This window comes from Cheilinus undulatus, linkage group 17, assembly GCF_018320785.1.
Source record: "Cheilinus undulatus linkage group 17, ASM1832078v1, whole genome shotgun sequence".
In the NCBI taxonomy this organism is placed as follows: domain Eukaryota; kingdom Metazoa; phylum Chordata; class Actinopteri; order Labriformes; family Labridae; genus Cheilinus; species Cheilinus undulatus.
The window spans coordinates 12,585,134-12,602,168 of NC_054881.1; the positions used below are offsets into that span (position 1 = coordinate 12,585,134).

The 17,035-nt window shown below is 39.7% G+C and overlaps 1 protein-coding gene across 1 annotated transcript in view; it reads left to right on the forward strand.

Moving 5' to 3' along the window:
• Positions 1-17,035, forward strand: part of LOC121524927 (astrotactin-2-like) — a 615,575-nt gene that overhangs the window by 162,042 nt on the left and 436,498 nt on the right. The window contains exon 3 of the mRNA XM_041810517.1: positions 15,146-15,575. Coding sequence (XP_041666451.1) covers positions 15,146-15,575 — 430 coding nt within the window. The remainder of the gene's footprint in view (positions 1-15,145; positions 15,576-17,035) is intronic.

A 17,035-nucleotide genomic window follows, 5' to 3' on the forward strand; every position in this document is an offset into this window, starting at 1 on the left:
CGGTTGCTTCAACAATTTTGAACAAAAGATGAAAGCAACATATGATGGTTCAGAGGCAAAGTCTGAATGTATGGCAAAAACCACATATAAGGATACAAGTACGAGGTTAAGAAAAGTTTCATCTCCTCTTCTGTCCACATGAACTGCGGCATGTTGTTTCGGAGTGAACTGGTCATGTGAAACTGTATGTTATGTCCTGTGACATGTAAATGCGGAAAAAGTGTTTCCATTGCACTTTTGCGATAAATATTTCTATACCAAAACGTCTGAAAAACCTCCTCATGAAAGTGTAAAAACTTTATAGGTTTATTAAGTGGTTTAACAACATTCTGGTGTTTCCATGATCAGTTTTTAATTGCGCTATTTAGATTTTGCGCATTTCTAAGGGTAATAGAAATGCAGCTAGTGTTACTTGACCAATTTTGAAATGACTCAGAATCTGGCTTAAAAGTGTGGACTGTGGACCGGTTGCCAAATTTGAGTGGAATATTGACCATTCCTGAAATGACCTCAAAATTTAAGGACACTTGTCTTATTATTTAAGACGAATGATATAGCATGACTATCTGCTCTTAAGTTGATGCTCTGAGTATGCCAAACTGCACAGAGCATAGATATATGCACAAATATTCTCACTCTAGTTTAATATGATGGACTCTCTTCCTTCAGCCACTACTTCTAGATCATTCTTTTTAATGCTATTTCTTGCACCGTGAAGTCTCCCCCATCCAACAGGGGGTCTCAACTGTGACATGCATTCATGAGCAATACAAGGAGGATTTCAGGAGCAAACCCCATGGTAAAAAATAGACATTTTCAGGAGTGGATATGTGAAAATGACTGGTGATTAATTTTCTTAGCAATAAGACGGGCTCACATGTATATCTACTTGATACTGATAAGAAAGTATAAATTGCCACGCTTATACCCTGAATGTTTGAATGAGACAGGGAACTGGACCTGCTTTCTATACAGGGATTAAAACCAAACAAAAATCCTTAGATTTGCCTAATACCTTGCATCTTAGGGAAACAGATCTTGTACAGCTAATATGAGCGTGGCGCCACTGTTACCAAGACTGTTAGTCATTATTTGTCCCAGGTATGTGTCCAGGTAATGGACAGGGATTTTTCCTCCAAGGTGAATTAGTCGAGTGAAAACATTACCCGGCGAGCCAAGTCCTGTCATTCACGCTGCGACTTCTCGTTGGACAGAGAGAATGGAGAGCAGATGCTAGAGCACATGCCACTTTAACTTCCCGCTGAGGGAAGGAGGGATGGGAGAGACGGATACAACACTGACGGCAGGGGGGGAGCCAAGGTAAGACAGAGTGGGAGGTAGACCAAGAAAAGAAGGTGACAAAATGAAAAGGAAGAAGGAAAGAGAGGGGAGGATTGTTGATTTGAAGGTCTATGCCTGTTAGGGAGTATCATGGTGTTTGTATATGATAGTCCATCTGTATGAATGCAGCTACATTTATGCTACATTTTAGCAAGTATCCAACCCTTCTATGTATTTCATCTATGATCTTTTTCATCGGAAAAGCCATGATATCATGCCCTATTTTTTGTGTCTCTTTCATGCATCTAAACTGCTTATTTCCCAGTGAGTATTGCCTCTAAAGATCAGCCTAAAGATTGTAGTTGTCCACTCTTCTCTCTGAGCAGGAGGCGGTTTGTTTCCAGGGTTCAGTGAGCGGTGGACTCCACTGTGCACAGATGGTGGCTAAACCACAGAGCATGTGTCGGATGGGTTGGCTCTGAGTCGTGTTATATCGCCGCTTAAGAAAAAAAGCTTATTGGGATTATAAGTGAGTCATAATTCTTCATAAAGTATTTGTAAAAGTTTAATTTTTATCTTATTTTCATTTTACTCTGCAGCTTTCAGAGCAAATGAAAAGACTGGATCAGTTTGATTAATCTTTAAACTACCAAAGCTTGGAGAAAATTTGATGCAGTCTGAGGAATGATTGAGATGCACTGTCATTGATTATAGTTATAAAACACCACCTACTGGAACATGTATACAGTACGTACTTTGAACATATCATTTTGATTCAGTTGTATTGTACAGCACATTTCAGACTGATAGAAACTCAGCTCCTACAGGTCCACTCATGATACTTATGTGAGCATCCAGTACTAAAGTCGAACTGCCAAAGGCACAGGAGAAAAGAACTTCAAGTTTCAACAGACCTTGGGTCACCACACACAGTTTGTTCCAGGAGAGAGTAAAGTATTGACGAAAAGCACCTTCACCTGGCGAGGTTTTTACCAGCAAGGATTTTAGATTCAGAACTTAAGGAGTGCTCAGATTTTAAAGACACAGTGACAACTTTTTTGCAAGTACATGCTAAAACACCAGTGTCCCTAACTGACTGACTGATTCACTAACATGAGTTTTACTCAGAAAAATTAAGATATGCTGTTTCTACATATTGAATTCATATATTATCTATGCATCCATCAATGTACTGTATTATACAGTCCATCCATCCATCTATCAGCTTCTTATCCTCCCATCCATCCATCCATCCATCCATATATTCTACAGTCCATTTATCCATCCATCCATCTGTATTCTCCAGTCCACCCATTCATCTATCCATGATCCATTATCTATCCATCCATCTTTCATGCAGTCTACAGTCCATTCATCCATCCATCCATCCATTTATTCTACAGTCCATCCATCAATCAATCCATCCATATATTCCACAGTCCATTCATCCATCCATCCATCCATTTATTCTACAGTCCATCCATCCATCCATCCATATATTCCACAGTCCATTCATCCATCCATCCATCCATATATTCTACAGTCCATCCATCCACCCATATATTCTACAGTCCATCCATCCATCCATCTATTCTACAGTCCATTCATCCATCCATCCATCCATCCATCCATCCATTCATTCATTTATTCTACAGTCCATCCATCCATCCATCCATCCATCCATCCATCCATCCACCCACCCATTTATTCCACAGTCCATCCATCCATCCATTCATCCATCCATCCATCCATCCATCCATCCATATATTCTACAGCCCATCCATCCATCCATCTATTCTACAGTCCATTCATCCATCCATCCATCCATCCATCCACCCATTTATTCTACAGTCCATTCATCCATCCATCCATCCATCCATCCATCCATTCATTCATTTATTCTACAGTCCATCCATCCATCCATCCATCCATCCATCCATCCACCCACCCATTTATTCCACAGTCCATCCATCCATCCATTCATCCATCCATCCATCCATATATTCTACAGCCCATCCATCCACCCATTTATTCTACAGTCCATTCATCCATCCATCCATCCATCCATCCATCTATTTATTCTACAGTCCATCCATCCATCCATCCATCCATCCATCCATTTATTCTACAGTCCATCCATCCATCCATCCATATATTCTACAGTCCATCCATCCATCATCCATCCATCCATCCATTTATTCTACAGTCTATCCATCCATTCATCCATCCATCCATCCATCCATCCATCCATCCATTCATCCATCCATCCATCCATTCATCCATCCATCCATCCATCCATCCATTCATCCATCCATCCATGTATTCTACAGTCCATCCTTACATTTATACAAATGACTCAGTAAAATTAGTTGAAATAATAGGATAAATTCTTTAATATAATCCTGAAGCAAAAACAGAACAATGATTCAATTAAACAGGCATAGGGATTTAGATAAAATCTGGATAGAAGCTGGAATAAAGTGGGAAGTTCTTGAGTTTGCTTATGAAAAAATCAACACTTCATGCTGCCCTCGGGTCTTCAGGTGAGCTGTTCCACAGACAGAGGCTGTAGTGATGAAAACAAGCACTGCTGTTTGTCTTGACTTCAGGCACTATGAAAAGACTATTTTTTAATGGCAGCTTACAACTAAAATATGAATGAAGATCTGTCTGCTTTTACAGCTTTGGTTCCTTTTAATACAATAGATTAAAATAACAGGGACTGGATTGTTTTAAACATGGTATATCAAAAAATATTTAAAAAAATATGTGCTTGATTTGTTTGTTTGTAATAGAAAACGTAGAGTGATGTCCGTACTGACATCAGCCATTTCAAAGATTCTTTGTTTACTCAGTATGGGCCAAAGAAAGGTGACGAATCAGAGGGATCCATGGTGACAGTTTTATTTCTGTCCTCAATAAAAGTATCGCCATCAAAACGAATGTCGCATTAAAGAGAATAAATACAAGGGGATAAACATAAAAACAAAACGCCAACACAAACACACCAAGATGAATTCAAACACCAAGGAGACCAATTTAGTTGAGTTCTGTTTTGTACAAGTTTGACTTTGTCACTATTTAAAAACATGGTTTTCAGCCAAGGGTCTCTGAAATGTTAAGGACAAAAAGTTTGTGTAACCCATAAACTTTGGATCATTCAATCAATCGTTGCTGATCATTTTCTGGAGACAAACTTTATCATTTTATATTGTGCCTGTATTTGATTTGATTCTAATCTCTGACATGATCAAAAGAATAGAAGAAGAAATCCAAAAGAGGTGCTAAAGACTCGTCATGGTAAATGTGTCAACAGTAAACATGTAGAAAACAAACACGATGTGACCAAGAAATGGAACAAATTTAATAAATTTGTGTATTTTTTAAGATTTCAATCTTGCATTTAGCAGCTTCTTTCATCAGCTCTCACCAAGGGCTGACTACAGCTAATTAGTGACTGAATAACTTTAATTCACATTCACTTCAATCAGCCTTAATGGTCAGATCTAATGGGGCTTCACAGGGGTTATCTAACCTCTTTACTCTCGACTCCTTTAAGTGGTAAGATTGACAATAATGGTGTCTGATATTCAAGTGGCCATGTAAACCGTTTTGAAATTCATAGAGACTATTAAAGTTGATTGCTTCCCTCTTTTGCTGCCGCTTTTGTAGCTATTTTATCTGAAACCAGATTAAAAAAACTTTGAAAGGTCAAGAGTGTTTTATGCAAGATTTTAATTATTTAGTAATCATCTTTTAGAAGTATCCCAATTAAACATATCACTATCACTGGATGGTGATGATGATTATTTAAAGGAAATTATTGGTTTGTTGCTCTCAGCTCTGTGTTCACACTAACAGAACAACACTTCCTTCAGCTTGGTTATGTTTGGCTGCAAGGCTCAAACTTGCTTCTTACAAGTTTTTCACCCTTTCTATTTTCTGTGAATCCCATTGGGTCCTACTATTAGCCGTGCCACATGGCCCCGCCCACTCAGGGGTACACTATATAGAGGCATGTTGGTTGGGTTTAATTGCAAGTGTGCAAGTCAAGTAGAGCCAGTTGACCTTCCACACCAAACGGAGGCTTTCTTTGGTCCAAATTAGAATAAAATCAGAGTCAGATCATTGTTAAGCTTTATATCTGCATGGACATCAGTCCTGCACATGGCTGTTTATTTTATGACGCCAGTCACTGGTCTTTTAAAAATATATATATATTTTTTCTGCATGTAGAGTTCATACTAGGGTCCTTTTAACCCTTTATAGAACACATGTGGAAATATTTGGATATTCAAAATTTAAGCTCAAGATTATTATTGGTGGACATCCTAAGACACCTTTTGACTTGTGTCACTTACATAGTATTTCTTTAATTGTTACGGTGAAAATCCAGGTCAGCCAGGTATTTTCTTGAAGACTTCTGTCATTGACCGTGACCTCTGGAAGTTGGTGAAGTTGTGCCGCCTTAGCTCTACAAACAGCTGCGCTCAGAAAACTGTAGAGGGTGGGTGATGAAGGGAAGCATTGCGATTACGTTTGACCCTGGAGACTTGTGCTGAAGTTTGACATTTACTTCAAATCAGCTCTGAAAGTCACATATGATATCTTTAAGTCAATCTTTTAGTCAAATGATGCTGTGATATGGTCAAAGACGCACTCTGACTTATGTTTCACTGTAACCTGAGTATGCTTCGTTCCAACAGTGAGGAAAATACGTCTCTTAAAGTGTGTTGGCCACGTTAAGTTGTTTAGTCTGGCCAGCCATCTAAACAATTCTTGCTTATTGCTTTCACAGTGGTGGATGTTTTATTCTAATGTGTTTTTGGGTGAAGAAATATTCCTAAAGTGTGTCACCCTCATATTTCCAAATGTATTGCACTGATTTTTTTTGTTGTCCTTCAGCCCAAAACTGCATTACACAGTTTTATTTCAGAGCCGGGCTTTATGAAAAAGGCTCCAGCAAACACTATAGTAATGTAAAGTAGCACAGTAAACACACCCCAGTGGAGGCATGCTTTAGTATTTGTGAAAAGAAACCCTAAAGCTCTTTCCTTGCACTTTTAGTCTCATTCTGAGGATATGTAGTTCATCCTGACTATCACTGGTTGCCATTATGTACACAAATTCACAGGAAAAACCCATACTGCTCATGTCTTATGGTTTAAACAAGGCTTTCATTGCTAAAATGGGGTAATAGTTTTACCTGAGAATTTTTCTGGTATTGTATTCGTTGAAAAAAAAAAAAAAAAAACAGCCATATTGTTGAATAATTCATGGCAGGTGTTTTAAGCCAAGTTCTACATTCAATCTGTCAAAGAACAGAGAAAAGAATACATGAGAAAAGATGAAATGCTACCAAGGCAGCCTTGCAGGGTTTGACAAAAGGAAAAGAGACAACATTATCATCAGAAGAGAGAAAAAGGGAGGAAAATGGGTAGGGAGGAAATGAGAGGTAAAAGCCGGGGCAAAAAGAAAAGGATGGAGTGTCTACAGGCAGAGAATGATGGGAAAAAAGAACAAAGGATGGATCAAAAGAGACAGACAAGTGGAGTTACTTGGAAAAAGAAAGCAAACTAAGGTGGAAATATCAGAATATGATCTGACTGTTCAATTTGGAGTTGAGACATTAGGGTTAATCTATAACCCACAATTCCAAAAAAGCTGAGACACTGGGAAAACTGTAAATAAGAATGGAATGCAATGATTTGCAATCTCATAAACCCATATTTAGTTCACAACAGACCATATACAACCTTTCAGATGTTTACACTGAGATGGTGCTGCTGAATTTGATGGAAGCAATACATCTCAAAAAAGAAGGGATGGCAACACAAGGCCAGTAATGTGTTACTAATGAAAAATGACAGGTGAATCTCTGTCCATCTTTACTTCTGACCCAGCCAGCATGTTCACGTGGGCCACATATGGGTTATATACAGGCTGCAATATGGGCCCATGTAGGTTTGTCCATGGGTTCATGGTGGACCCATCTGTGATTGCCCATGTGAAGTGCAAGTATGGATCAGCCCATAAGATACACATACACCATGTACCAAATTATTATACAAATTGGATTTTAGTGTCATGAACGTTCAGTTTTTTGTTTTTCAATTAAACTCATGGATGGTTTTGTGTCTCAGGGTTTTTTGGATCACTGAAATCAATCTCAGACTCCTGTGATGAAAAGAAAACCACTTAAGAAGGACGTTCCACATTATTAAGCAGGCCACAGGTTTCAAGCAATACGGGAAAGAAAAAGGATCTCTCTGCTGTCAAAAAGCATCAAATAGTGCAATGCCTTGGACAAGGTGTAAAAACATTAGATATGTCATGAAAACTTAAGTGTGATCATCGTACTTCGATGTGATTGGTGCTAAAATGCCATTACAAAGCAGCAAACAAGTATTTGAAGCTGCTGGTGCCTCTGGAGTCCCACAAACCTCAAGGTGTAGGATCCTCCAGAGGCTTGCAGTCATGCATAAACCTACTATTCAGCCACCCCTAACCAATGCTTACAAGCAGACAGTTGCAGTGGGCCCAGAAGTTCATGAAGACTCATTTTTAAACAGTCTTGTTTACTGATGAGCACCATGCAACCATGGATGGTCCAGACGGATGGAGTAGTGGATGGTTGGTGGATGGCCACCATGTCCCAACAACGCTGCAATGTCAGTAAGGAGATGGTGAGGTCATGTTTTGGGCTGGAATCATGGGGCAAGATCTGGTAGGCCCCTTTAGGGTCCCTGAAGATGTGAAAATGATCTCGGCAAAGTAGATAGAGTTTCTGACTGGCCTCTTTCTTCCATGGTAAAAAAAGAAGAACCATGCCTTCTGTAGCAAAATTATCTTCATGCATGACAATGCATCATCTCATGCTGCTAAGAATACCTCTGTGTCATTGGCTGCTATGTGGATAAAAGGAGAGAAACTCATGGTGTGGCCAGCATCCTCCCCTGACCTCAACCCTGTTGAGAACCTTTGGAGCATCCTCAAGCCAAAGATCTATGAGGGTGGGAGGCAGGTCACATCAAAACAGCTGCTCTGGGAGACTATTCTGACATCGTGCAAAGAAATTCAAGCAGGAACTCTCCAAAAACTCACAAGTTCATTGGATGCAAGAATAGTGAAGGTGATATCAAAGAAAGGGTCCTGTTAAGATGTTTTTGATTGAAATAGCTTTTGATTTCAGTAAATATGACCTCCTAATGCTGCAAATTCAACAAATGACCATTTTCAGTTATTTATAACCAATAAAAATGTTTTTAAACTCAGTTGTGCTTAATAATTTGGGACAGTGCAATTGCTGAAAAAAAGTGTTATCATTGGGGGTTTGTTCAATAAAATTTGAATTATGCTCTAACGGTTGAGGACTTCATTTGCATTGCCTGTTTGGGAAGATCAGAGTAAAATATAATTTGCTTAATAATTTGGAATGCGGTGTGTAGGCCCCATTGCTAGACATCCAAGATAGATCCTACTTTTAGTAGGATGCCCACATGGGACCATACTGCAGCCCATATATAACCCATATGGGGCCCACAGGGAGACTCTACCTCTCTAAAATGCTCCTTTTATACCCAGTTATGTTCCCAACTTGTAATCAATTAACCTAATTAGTTGCAAAATGCTCCTCTGGCTTTTTTAAAATTTATAACACTTTTCTAGCCTTTTGTCGCCCCATTCCTTCTTTTTTGAGATGTGTTTCTATCATCAAAATCAAAAATGAGATAATATTTTTCATGAAATGGGGAAATGTCTCAGTTTCAACATGTAATAAGTCATTGCATTGTTTTTATAAACATAACGCACATCGTCCTAACTTTTTTGGAATTGGGGTTGTACTACTACTACTATATTTGATCAACCAATCAATTTATGGATCCACATTAATGGATCGTTACACTCCTATGTGTCTTGACACTTCTTCCTTGTGTAGTCGGTTAGGTGGTTCAACCAAATCCATCCATCGCCATTGCCAGAGAAACTAATCAGGCAACTAATCTGCTTTTCCCTTCTACCGCTCTTCTCTGCTCTCATAGCATTTAGCTGTTTGGTTTTTACCAATCTCACTAACAGTTATTGCTGGATTCAAAAGTGTTGAATCAGCCAGCGAGTTAATGCTATGCCGCCTTGTCTCATGCCGCCTGGCGCCACGCTGCTCTGGGTTGTGCTGTCATGCATTTCTACTTCCTGTCTCAGCTTTTATCACAGTTAGGGTTCGAGGTCCTTTGTTTCCTGACTGGCTTTCTCAGGTTTACTGCCTGCCATGTTGTCACTCTCTGTACAATGACTCAGCTAAAAACAAAAAAAAGTCTGACAGATGATACAAGGGTTGACTGAGGGTATTCTCGATTGATGATCACATCACAGAGTTCTCAGGGGGGGCAGCCCCGGAAAATAATCACAGACTGAAGTAAACTTATACTTTGGGAAAAAAAAAAAACTGAAATTATTGGGCTTCCAGCAGCTCCCCTCCCTGTGAAGTCACTTTGGGACTAAAGCAGCAGGGATTTGTAGGGTCTGAAGACGAGCAGAAAACCCATTTTCCCTCGTGGCTACATCTGCCACTGTGAATTTATATGGCTGTTGTTCTGAGGAGTGGACGACAGATGTGATCAAACATGAAGGCGAATAGAGACTGAGGGACACAAAGTAATCGAGAGGGAGAGAGAACAAAAGCAAGAAGGGAGGCGAGTGTGGAGGAAAACATTGTGAGATGAGACGTGAAAGGAAATTTGAACGAATCTTAAGGGCACTGATGTGCTACAGACAGAGTCAAATAAACAGAGAAATGAATTGACAAAAGCTGACATTGCTTTTGCTTGTGCTTGCACTTTGCAAAGAATCAGGCCGTCTCCAGCGTGGCAGTGCTCTCCTACCAAGGCTGCACTGCTCAAATTTGAATGCAAGGTTTATTAAGGTTTGAAATGTCAAAGAAGTGCATGCTTAGATTATAAATGGTGCAATTAGTTGAAATTTCCATGACAAAAGGACTTTTTTTCTTCTCTTTAAAGGCACAATTCGCAGACGTGTTACCGCGGCGCCAAGATGAATCAAGACATCACACAACAGCAGAAATATTCTCGCCTTGTTTTGGGCTGCTAACAGGAAAATGCCTTTAAACTGAGACTTCAACTTTTTCATTTTGATCCCACATCATCATTCTTCAACGGTGCTGCAGAGAAATGCAATGTCACTCCATTATCACTCTTCTGCTAAAATGAAACATAAGCCTTCATATGCTTTTGCTATTCTTCAGAGGGAATTAATGTAGAAGTGCAGACTACGGGGAGTTTTTTCTGGACTGCATTTCTGCAAAGCTGCCATCCTATCGGAGATTAATGAACAAGTTTGTCCGTGGCACTAGTCCTCTCTGCGACGCCTCTCCTCTCAGCATAGTTTGATTTATGGACACCCGGCAGTGCATGAGTTATAATTTCAATAGGGTTTGTTTTTCCTCATGAAGATGGAATTTTAAATGTTGTGATGAATGACCCCTTGTGGATTTTATTTATTATTCTGTCGTGATTTAGCTTGTGCCGCGTGTGCCAGCACATTCCCCATTTTCACGCTCCTCCGACTGGACTCCTTTGCATCCATATGTTTGTGAGAGTATCACCACATCTTTAAATATGTTCCCGCCAAAGTGCTGATGCTGCATTTCTCTGCCACATCACAAATATATCACCTTCCGGCTGCCATGTCTGGATGAATCAAATACTACGTCTCACCTATTGGGTGTCATTGTGAAAAATCAAAGAATGAGTCATGCCCTTCATTCTTTCCTTTCCCACCCCTCTGTCTGTGCATATGGATTTACTTTATCATCCCCACCATATGTGGCAAGGTGTTTGATGTGTCTGTGATGGTGAGATATAGAATCAACCATGGAGAAATGTGGTGCACCTCGATGGACCTTTGGAGGTGCTTATGGAAGAAAGGAGAGGCAAAAAAAAGAGCTAAAACCCTGGAGCATAAGTGTGACACACCATAGATATGTGTCTATATGCTGCAGAGCTACAAAGAGAAGCGCCTCTGTATAAATGTGCTGGAGAGCTGATATATGTGGAGAATGAACACATTAGCAGTAAGGATGGGGCTTGAATTTCAAATATCTGAATAGTCATTAATTTATAGAAAAAAACTGAAGGTTTCACATGAGTTTTATCACATCTTACGACACTAGTGGACTCAGAGGTGGGCCTTAGGGGGCAGTTGCCCCCCTCAGTGTCCTAATTTTGAAAAAAGTGCCATCTTGGATATCCATATAATAGATAAAACAAGATGAACTCCCTACAGAGTGCCATCCTGGTGGACAGTACCTGACAAGTGCCCTCTAGGGTGCCCTCCAGTGGACAAAATGTTGTGAATTGCCCTCCAGGGTGGCCTCCCAGTGAAAAACTTGCAACCAAGTACCTTCTAGGATTCCCACCAATGACAAAGCGCCCTCTAGGGTGCCCTGCCAAAGGACTTAATGTAGAAAGGGCCCTTCAGGGTGGCCTTAAGTAGCCAAAAGAGATAAAATGCCATCTTGGATACCCTCTATGGAATAAAAAACAAAAGGAGCTACCCTCCATGGTGCCCTGTGGACAGTACTGTTCAAAGTGTCTCTTGGGTGCCATTTCAAAAGGACAAAATGTTGCCAAGTGCTTCATAGGTGCTATCCAGTTCTAAAGTGCCCTCAAGGGCACCTTCCCAATGGAAAACATGCAACTACTACTAGGATTCCCACCAATAACAAAGTGCACACTAGGGCGCCCTGCCAGAGAACTAAATGTGGTAAAGTGTCTTCCAGAATGGCCTCCAGTGGACAAAACATAACAAACTACCTTCATAGGTGCCCCTTCAGTGACAACGTGCCCTACAGGGTGCCCTCCCAGTTGAAAACATGCAATACAGTGCTCTCTAGGATGCTCACATGTGACAAAGTACCCTTTAGGGTTCCCTTCCAGTGTCTTAGTGCCCTCTTAGGTGCCATTCACTGGACAAAACCAGACAAAGTGCCCCCAATGGCCTTTCCAGGGGGCAAAATGTGCTAAAGTGCCCTCCAGGGTACCTGCTAAGTGACAGAGTGCCCTCCAGAAGAAGAGGAAAAAACAATTACCAACTGAAATAAATTTGGAGATGCATATCTGTCAATCAATTGCAGTATCTTGTTTTTCAATGTCGGCACTTGTCTGCTGCTGTCTCTCACAGAAACTCGTAGAAACAGTGAAACAGAATGGTCGGTGTGAGGGGAGACAAGAGCATTTGTTTTGGTCTGATAATCTCCTCTGAAAGTTGCATAGTCAGACTTAATTTTGGAAGAATGCTCATTATGCCTCAAAGCCAGTGATAGCCCTCAGCAGACACATTGTCATGATGGCATTATGAAGTCAGTAAAACTACAATAGGCTCCATGTTTGACTCTAGTCCTATACAGCTCATGTGCTACTCTTGAAGTGCCTATTTCTGTATTTTTGATGTATACAGATTCTCCATGTCTATTTAAAGAGCATAATGGGCTGACAAAGTGCTGATTTTGAGAACCATTACTTCAAAAGTGTGCTGCACAGCAGTTTTATTTTGCATGACTGTTTATATGTGTGAGTCTGTATCCTTCCTACCTTAATTACTTGCTAATGTCATCATCACTGCAGGGGTGTCCTGTGTTTCACTCTCTATTGTCTTTAAAAAAGCCCAAGCAATGCTCAAGATCCTCTGCAGCTTCCTTCCCTTTGTAGGTGGCTAAAAATAGCAGAGACATTTAGGAAAAAGAGTAAGTTAACTTTTAAAGCAGCTCAATGTCTTTCATAAAACTGCTGTGAAACCTCAGAACATTTCATAGCACACCAATTAGTTTTATCAGGCTGACAAATGCTTGTTGATTAGAGCAAACTTGAGACTGCCGCCTCTCTATGACAGAGGTTTTCCGACCATGAAGAGCGCCTCCCCCGAGATGTATGTGATGGTTGATGAGGGGGCCTACTTTGTTTCTGAGTTAGATCTCCCTCTAATTTAAACACAGAGACTTTTTGATTAAGTGAACCTGACACTGTCCTGGGATATCATTATCTCTGATATCCTTTCTCAGCAAGCATTCATAAATCTGCTATGAAAGAAAGAAGAGAAATGGCAGCCTTATGGATTATCAAATATTAGACTATAAAATAGATTTAGACATTGACAATATGCTAATGTGCCAAAAATTTGATAACACTGACTGGAGGTGATATGATGGTGATGATGATCTTATAACATGGTATGTTGTCATATCATACAGTACAGTACAACAAAATGGTACAAAATAGTATGATATGACACAGTAAAATGAAATATTGTCAGGATACGAAAGCATGTGAATGATACATAACATTACTTTATGTTGCATTGTGAAAGTTTACGTATGATACAATATGTCACATCACAATACGATGGGTTACGCCATATCACCTTACGTTATGTCATGATATGTTATGTCATGGTACATTATGTCATATTATGTTACTTCATGTTACGTTACGTCATGTTACGTTACGCCATGCTTTGTTACACCATGATACGCTACACTATGGTACATTCCACCATATTACATTACATCATGTTACATTATGTCATGTTACATTATGTCATGTTATACTACATCATGTTAAGTTACATGATGCCATGTTACGTTGTGTTATGTTATGTCACGTCACTACACGTCACGTCAGGTTATGTCAGGTCATGTTACATTAAGTCCTGTTATGTGACATTAAGTTGCGTTACATTACGTCATATTACATAACATCACCTTACGCTATGTCATGATATGTCATGTTATGTCGTATTACGTTACGTCATGTTACATAATGCCACTTTATGTTAAGTCATGTCATGTTTTTTCACGTCATTTTACATAACTTCACATTTTGTCTAGTCACATTACATCACATTGTGTCACTTTACGCCACCTTACATTATGTTGGGTTACGTCATGTTTTGTCACATCACCTTACATTACACCATGTTTACATATATACAGTATGATACAAGGGAAACACTAAGTTACAAAATTCTATGGTATAGTACAAGATGTTATAGTATGATGTGGTACATTTCAATCTAGTATGTTTGCGTTCAATATGATAAGATGACAAGATGTCATTTACCTTACATAAACAATTTTGAATATTAAAATCAAGTTTTAAATGTTCACAAAATACCTGTTCATGACGAGGCCAGAAGAACTTACATGTCACCTACTCAACATTTACTTTGTGTGATGCACAGAGTGGGTGTCATAGTTTAACTGGGGCTAAATTAACTGGAGACACTCCATTAAGCATTCTACTATTCTGCATTAACATCACTAAGAAAAAGGTTCTGCCCTTCCCAAACATAGACTATGGGTTGTTTTCTATAGGATATAAAATATAACCCATGCAATGGATAAGTGAGGGTTAGGTGAAGAATCATAGGGTTAGGGTTAGGGTCATGAGTTATGAAACAGTCTATCTGGCAAGTCAGGTTACTGGTTTTGTTTATTGGGACATTTCCTGTATATCTGACAGTGCAACTGTTTGTCATTTGAGCAGAACAAATATTTTTTGTCTCTTCGGGACCCTGTTAGCTGCCTCACATTGCTCTGGGAACTCACATATTGAAGTGCTGATTGCCAGAGCTCTTCAAATGCTGGCAAATGATGCTAATTGGCATTCAACCTAATATAACTGGAGCTAGAGCCATGATTGTAATTGCTATTGTTAGAGGTGGAGTCCATTTTCTGTTATTACATGCTTTTATTATTGTGAACCACATGAAATATTGCTGTTAACAATTAAGTCTGAACATCATAATTGTTGTGCCTCCCTAACAATCTTCTTTCCTGATTTTTTCCCAGGGTGGCCTCATCGCCCTCCTCCTGCTAATTCTCCTCTTCACCCTCGTCCTATATACCCGCCACCGATGGTGCAAGCGACGCCGGATACCACAGAAGAGCGCCAGCACAGAGGCCACCCATGAGATCCACTATATCCCCTCAGTGCTGCTGGGCCCCCAGGGCCGGGACAGCTACAGGGGCTCTCGAGGGACACATCAGCATGGGAGCTCTGTCATCGGCATGCCAATCCGCGAGACTCCCATTCTGGACGACTACGACTGCGATGAGGACGACCAAGGTGGACACTCACATAACTCTACACCCAACCAGCTCCACAACAAGCTGAATGATGGGAAGTGCCAGGAAGACTACGGAGTAAACATCGGCATCGGGGGACACACAGACATGATGTGCAAGGAAAACGAGATTAAGCATAATTTTGATAAACGAGGTAAGCTGCTCATCTAAATACATTTTCCATGACGAACAATTTAGAATAATGGAAATACAGATCACAGTGTGCACATAATGGAGATTGATAATGTGATAGCTGGAGGATTAACAGCATGATGCTGGGTCTGTCTCTATCATTCTGCAGCATACACTTCCTGTCAGGGAAAATCTGTTGTGCTCAGTGGTAGTTGTCGTGCTTTTGCAAGCATCATTTGTACATCCGTTGAGACTCAGTGCCAGCTCCCCAGATGGACCAGCCTGGACAGTTCACTCTGGCTCTGGCCAGCCCACCCATGCTCATGATACTGTAGCACAGCATGTATTGCTTACATTTTGTCAAAAATAAGCAGTTTTGGATGACTCACCTCATTAGTTCACACTGGTTATAAGAAAAGATCATAAAATAAACATTAAGCTACTATTTACAGCTATACACAAATAAATACACAGCACCAGAACAACTTGAGAGGCCAGTGCAAAAACATGTTTTTCTTTGGTGCTACTATTCATAGGTTTGTTTTTGAATAAAATAAACCTTTTTTTTTTTATTTACACAATATTTCTCCCTACTTAAAATATTCACATTTAAGTATTTTATCATCTGAAAGAGACAGCCGGTTTAGAATACCAAAAATATGCAGTATTTTTGGACTGAAAAATACAGTGAAACCAAGTTTATATTCATTTTTGAATAGTAAGGAAGCACAGTGTTGGATTTTTGCCTGCATCTGATATGCTGATATTTCCAAACTCACCCAAAATGCAGGCAAACTACTGCACAGTCTTAAATGACCAACTATGTTGGCTACATTAAGTACCAAATGATGCCAATGTATCCGTAGAGTTTGGAAAGTGCTCTCACTCTTTTACTCAGTTTTTTTTTTTTTCTAAGTTCATTGTGAAGAGCTGTGGTTGATTTAAAGCTTTGCTAATTGTGGATATTGACTATTATTATAGTAAAATAAAATATGTTAAAATAATTGGAATAACAGATTCTATCATTTTTCAAAATGGAATCAAGCAAGAAGGATAAATAAGTCTTGATATTTTGATTTCAAAATATTCCACTGAAACTCAATCTTCAAACATATTAAATAGCAAGTAACCCCCAGAGTTTTGACAGAGGTGCATCTACTCTGGCGATTAAAGAGAACGCCATGGGCAGGCCTGGAAGGGAGTGTCAAGATACTTGCCCTTTCTTCACATGCCTTCCCCATAAGCCTCAGTATTGATACTGGTGGTGACAACTGGTTTAGAATACAAAAATAAGCAGTCATTTTGGACTGAAAAATTGTAGACACTTAGTGTACATTCACTTTGAATAGCAGATGCTGGCCATGAATGATATTGGATTTTTGCCAGTATTGTGTTTACGCTGATATTTCCAAACTCATTTTTTTTTTATGTTTGGGTTTTGGGCTCACAATGGACCTCCTTGACTATGTGGTGCCATCATAG